The 6,000-nt window shown below is 38.6% G+C and overlaps 1 protein-coding gene across 1 annotated transcript in view; it reads left to right on the forward strand.

Moving 5' to 3' along the window:
- Positions 1 to 2,820: 2,820 nt before the first annotated feature.
- LOC140943307 (uncharacterized) overlaps positions 2,821 to 6,000 on the forward strand; it is an 18,715-nt gene continuing 15,535 nt past the window's right edge. Inside the window, exon 1 of the mRNA XM_073392387.1 lies at positions 2,821 to 3,101. Within this exon, the coding sequence (XP_073248488.1) occupies positions 2,888 to 3,101 (214 nt within the window). The 5' untranslated portion in view covers positions 2,821 to 2,887. The remainder of the gene's footprint in view (positions 3,102 to 6,000) is intronic.

Genomic DNA, 6,000 nt, shown 5'->3' on the forward strand with positions numbered 1-6,000 from the left:
CGTTTTGCGTCAGCCACATGTAATTACTTCGAGTTTTGACTGGTTCAGTGTATTGTCTGTGTCCTATTTGATTGGCCAGAGTAATTACTTTGGTTTTGGTTTTACGACACTCAAACGAAAACCACTCTAATTAACACCTCTTTTAACGTTTTATTTTATGTATTTTGAGTGACCAAAAAAATAACAAATAAATGAATGAAATGAATGAATAAAATTCAGGAATAACAGTAAAACAATGTTATAAACATCTTATAAATGAAATGATAAAAAAGGATATTTTTGTCTAATATTGATAGTAAAGGAGAGGAGTGCGCTTAACGTTTTAAAATGAACATTTGTTTAAAGCCGGTTCGAGGCATTCAGGTTGTGGGGAGTGACAAAAATGTTTAGAAAGTTGCAGGAGACTAGAAAATTCCCCTCCTTCCCCCCAAAAAGAACATGTTAAACAAATAAACACCCCCCCCCCCCTTAAAAAAAAAATCCTGTACACGCAAGGGCCGTCCCCTCCCGGGTTCAAATGGTCCGTCCCAGCTCCTGTCCGTCCCTAAGTTTCATTTTCACTTTTCTGTATGGCGCAAATTATAGCTTGAAAATCCTGGCTTATTGTCGATTTACAAGAGGTGTGAAGCTTCTTGTCGAAAAATGATTGGTCAGAACTTTTCCATAAATTAGCTAAGGACGTGATCAAAAACTCAGAAGATAAGTTAAAAATACAGTTCAAAGTACAAGGCAGAATTTAGAGCAATAGTTGTTTACGTAAAAAAACACCTATAAAATCACTTAATCTAATTAAAGTTATCCATTGCCATGAATAGCGCTTTATACTAATGACGTCACAAATTTCTGGTCCCTGCTGTGACTCAGACATTTCACCTGACCAGTATAAGAGTTTAGTATGGGAAAGTCACGTTTGGCAACAAATTTTCGTCGTCTTTGAAGATGTTTATCATTAAAGGAAACAAAATGCACTTAATGCAGCTTGGTTTCGATGATAAATATCCCGAAAATAATCAACGCCTGCCAAGACAGCGTTAAACGTGGAAAAAACTGTACAGATGAGTGGTTGTATTTCTTATGCGGCATCATAATGCTGTGGGTAAAATTATGTTAAAATGTGTGGAGAGTAAGGCTTCATAGCTGTGCCTGAAACGGTGCATTTGGTTAAATTTATGGGCAAAGGTTGCTCAATTTTTTTTTTCGAGTGCTTATGTTACGCTACTTAGTACTACAGGATATAAAGTACTAAAGTATTCGTCCCGGATTCATATGGTCTACCTGGCCGCACAACAACAGAACAAACTTCCACAATTTCCGGTTTGTGCTAATATTGGTGTGCTTTTCACCTTAGATATTCTGTCACAGGCTTGCGAGAAGCACACCCAAACTCGATTTTCTCTTTAGCCATTTCGGTTTTGGAGTATAACACAGCCAATAATGTTGTGTCATGTTTCAGTGCATAGCGGTGCTTTCTGCCTAAGACAGAGAGCTAGGGATCCGATTTCAGTAGCCTTCTTCGATCGAGTCACTTTATTTTCTGATTTTAACAATTTATTTGAGTTACTGGACCAGGTTTTGCTCCCAATAGCAGTAGTGCCTTTTATATATTGGAATTATGCTCAAAAAACATTTTAAAAACGCTCACTGCGAATTTTATGAACAATTTTCATGTTGGAAACGTATGTTTCCCATACAAAGCCTTGCAGTAGAATGCGAAGTTTGTCTGAGTCACGCGGGGGGTCTAAGGTGACAAAACCTATTTTTAGTAATAGTAGAAAGCGCTATTCGGTTAAAAACTCAAAGAAACACGCTTAAAACTGTTAAAAACAAGTAAGGTAGTCATTTCCTGGTAAATATCGACGGAAGACCAGATTAAGGTCAAAAATGTTAAACTGAACAAAATACTTGATATAAACAAGGCTTTGCCATCTGTCATAGGCTCTAATTAAACATATTTCATGAACAGAAGTGTCACCGCGGAGATGCACCTGGTACATCTCCTTTGCACCGAATTCATCTCAGGAGAAACTTTCTATCGATCATCAATTAACTTAGAAACCAAGGTAGTGAAGTAGCTCACCCAAATCAATAAAAAAGAACGCTTACAACAACTCATCTACAAACATATTTCGTAGGAAATGCCACAAGTGGCTAACGTTACTCTTTGATCAACATTTTCCTTTAACAAGACCAAGGAGAATAAGTCAACAGAAATCATTTTCTCATTTCGGGAGGGGATGTCATTTGATCAGTCTTAATGCGTAGGAGTTGAACACCAAGTAAAATAAGTCAAATTATTTTTTTTAAGATATTTCCCTTCACCTATAGATAATTCCCGAATCGAATGAATTTTGTAATAAATCCCAAACACCAAAAATTCAAAAACACCAAAAATTCAAAAACATGCGCACTGCGAACATTTTTCATCGCTTCCATTTTTACTGTTTAAAACAATTGTAACGAAACCTAATTTAGAGGAATTTTTACGCAAGCTTTTTGAAATATATCGCATTGAAAATTGTGGCAAACAATATTAAATATGTGTCGCAACTGACAGGTTTTTTTATCCTTCAGTACTCTTTATTTTTATTGTAATTTGTTTTGTTACTTACTTACTGACTTATTTATTTATTTATTCTTTTACTTTCTGCTGTGTATTAATGTTGTTAATTTGTTGTCAATAAAATAATAATAATAATAATAATATGAATTTGAGAACGCTTAGTGAATTGCGAAATTTAATGCCCTTTTTTATATTCGCCCATCGAAATCCGCACTAAGCTGGTTCAGTTTGCCCAGTGTAGGTCATGCATATCTTGGATATGCGTGAAAAATTTTGCGAAAAGGGCAAAAGGCCAGTTCCTTCAGAACCTTCACGGGAAAATGAGGAATGAGAAACATACAGTACAAGCTGAAGAGGTACTACAATTCAACAACAGAAATGCCACGTTTCGGATCGAAACATCACCGAGACAGCTTAACGTCATGGTTTACTTGTATGTGTGCTTCAATATTAAACGCCGCAAATCTTGGTTTCAGTGTTAGCTTCGGAGTTATGATGCCCGCCCTGATGAAAGAATTTCACGAGGGCAGGCAGCAGACGGGTGAGTCGCATTTCAAGTCTGGTGTTATATAAAATGGCGTACCAAATGTCTGTAAAACTGTAAAATTAGGCCGGTTCAGGAATCATGCCCTAGGTTAATAGTGGTTGATTACATAATTACCTGGTCACAAGTAATTCATCTGCGTCTGCCATTTCCAATGAAAAATTTTCTCTCTAAAAATTCCTCCGTTTGGAACAGTTAAGAAAGATTCAGAAAAGATTTCGATCTGTTGACGGTGACGTTATAAAAACCAACGGAATAAAGAACCCAAGCAAGATGCTGCGTTACTTATTGGGGTTAATCAGTATTACAGGAATACTCCCTCGATATTAGCGCAGAAAATGAATTAAATCTCGATCTATTGCACAATGGCGCTCAAGACGAATTTTTTTCTTGTTTAATTTTTGTTCGTGTGCATGCTGGTTGATCTTCACTGAAACAGATTAATATTAACAATTGCTGTTGCACGCCCTGACGAAAGATATCGGTGGACCTTGGCCTTGTCTCTAATCTGTCAATCAAACCGGAGGTCACAAGAAAATCAAGATGCAGGCTAGCCTGCGTAGCCGGCGCTTGGAAGTGGTGGGCACAAGAAAAAACGGGCGCGCGAGAAGGAGACACGTGTCTCCCTCGCGCGCGCCCGTTCTCTCTTTCGCCCACAACTTCCAAGCGCCTGCTACGCAGGCTAGATGCAGGCTAACACAAACTCTGTATTAAAATTTTTTTTCGTAAAGTACCGTTTTCGCAGATGTGATGATCATGACGCAAACTTGCAATTTCCGTATTTTTTCATTTATTTAAAAAACTAAAACCATAGATCGACTTTTCATACCGACTTCATTAAAACTGCCAAGCTTCATAAATAATTCGTCGCAAACAAACGGAAAGATGGGCTTCCGAACGGGCGAATTTTTACAAGGAAATGTATGGCTTTGGGGCAGTCTTGCCCTCACGCCATACATTTCTACGTTCCAGGCCCCACATCTGTGAGTTGATTCGATGCTTCTTAGTTTCATATCTTTTGCTGGTTTAAAATTGCAAGCTTAACTGATTCACCTCTCATTACTTTTCTAAAATACAATTCAGACTTTCATTTTCAGGATCCTTGGGTAATTAATCTCTGAAGCACCTGTGACAAGAATTAGTGGCATGAGCTTTCCTCATAGGTCTTCGTAACTTTTCTTTCCCACGTTGGAGAGAAATAACAGTCTATATGCATAAACGTTTGGAAACGATGTTTGCGTGACTGCAACGTATTAGATTGGAGTATATATAGAATAGTCAATATAGTTACGCGTACAAAAGCTAATTCAAGTACTCAATTCATTTTCTGTTTCTTCTACTGTAATTAGCAACTAAACTTAAGCTGAATATGGAGGCATTCCTGATATCTTCGACATGACTCTAGAGCTGTCAGAAACACTGTTCAAATTCCGTTTGTAGCTCTCTACTTCGAGAGCGCTTCTTGATAAGGCTCACACAGTTGTTAGTACTCTGTTCTCGTAAAATCAGCCACCATAGGCGTACGGGCCAGGGGGCGGGGGGCGCTGCAGCTCCCCCAAATTTTGGGCAACTAAATTTTTTAGGCAGCAAGAGAAAATTTGGGCAAAGCCAGTTTAAAGACGTTTCCATGTTTTTTTATTATTTTGAAGAGATAGATATTTTCTATTTTAACCTGAACTTGGCGTGGGAAATTCACACGAGACAGTGGTTGCCTAGCAAGTGACGAGTTTCTGGTCGTCAGGGAAGGGTATATATTTATACGGTGCAGCACCATGGGACAACAACATGTCAGTAACATCGCACTGACAATAAAAAGGCATATGCCAACTCTGTAGTCAAAAATGACAAGGATCGTGTCATTGATATATTCGGCCGTCAAAATGGCTAAGACAGCTTTATTTCTTGTAACGTGTTTCATGAGCTCCTCGTATGAAAGATTCATACTGTTTATTTGTAAGAATACTTTCACTTCGTATGTACGGCCTATGTTAATTGTTGCGTCGTATGGCCCTCGTTTCTTTTCGACTGTATCGTAAAAATTTGGGCAACTTGCGAGAATTTTTTGGGTAAATGGTTTACCGCCCCCCTAGCAAAAAATAGCCCGTATGCCTATGTCAGCCACTGTCTGAACTGAACCGTTCGCTCACCATCTTTTACTGTAGGTCTAGAGACAAAAAGCGTGTGTAATTTTCGCGATGCCAAGTTAGTCACTTTCTTAATTTATGTATCTACCTTATCAATCCTTTACTAGTAGGTCATCCGACAGTGAATTAACACATTGAGTTTTAAATTGAATGAACAACACTTTGCTTTTCACCTACGGTACAAACATCGTGGTACGTTTGCTAACCGTAAACATGAAGAATTTTCTTACCCCAAAAATTCGAAAATGTGATACCCCATTCTAGTAACTCTATTGAAACTCAATTGAAAAGGCAACCCCATTATAGTCAAACCAGTCGTGAAAATACGACCCCATCCAGCGCCACATCCCCATAACATACAGACATACATACATACGTCCTTTATTATCTTTCCTTATACGAAAATGACAGAAACCAGACATGGTCATGCGATCATGACATGGCCACTTCCTGCTGAGGTGAGCAAAGCCGTCTGCATTTGGGGAAACTACTTGATGTTCATTCTTGCGATAACTGAGTTTCATTCACCTAATATGCCTACACCAAGTAGTTACCCCGAATACAGATGGCTTCTCTCACCTAAGCAGGAAGTGACCATGTGCTCTGGTTTAATCCGGTGGCCTTTTTTACCCATACTCTTGTATCTTGCGCACGCGCTGTATGCGCCAGAGGGCGATTTGTGCCACGACAAAAAACGAAGCCCATTTTTAAGCTCGGGCGATTCAATCTAGCAATATATAATATCGAACTTA

This window comes from Porites lutea, chromosome 7, assembly GCF_958299795.1.
Source record: "Porites lutea chromosome 7, jaPorLute2.1, whole genome shotgun sequence".
NCBI classification, from domain to species: domain Eukaryota; kingdom Metazoa; phylum Cnidaria; class Anthozoa; order Scleractinia; family Poritidae; genus Porites; species Porites lutea.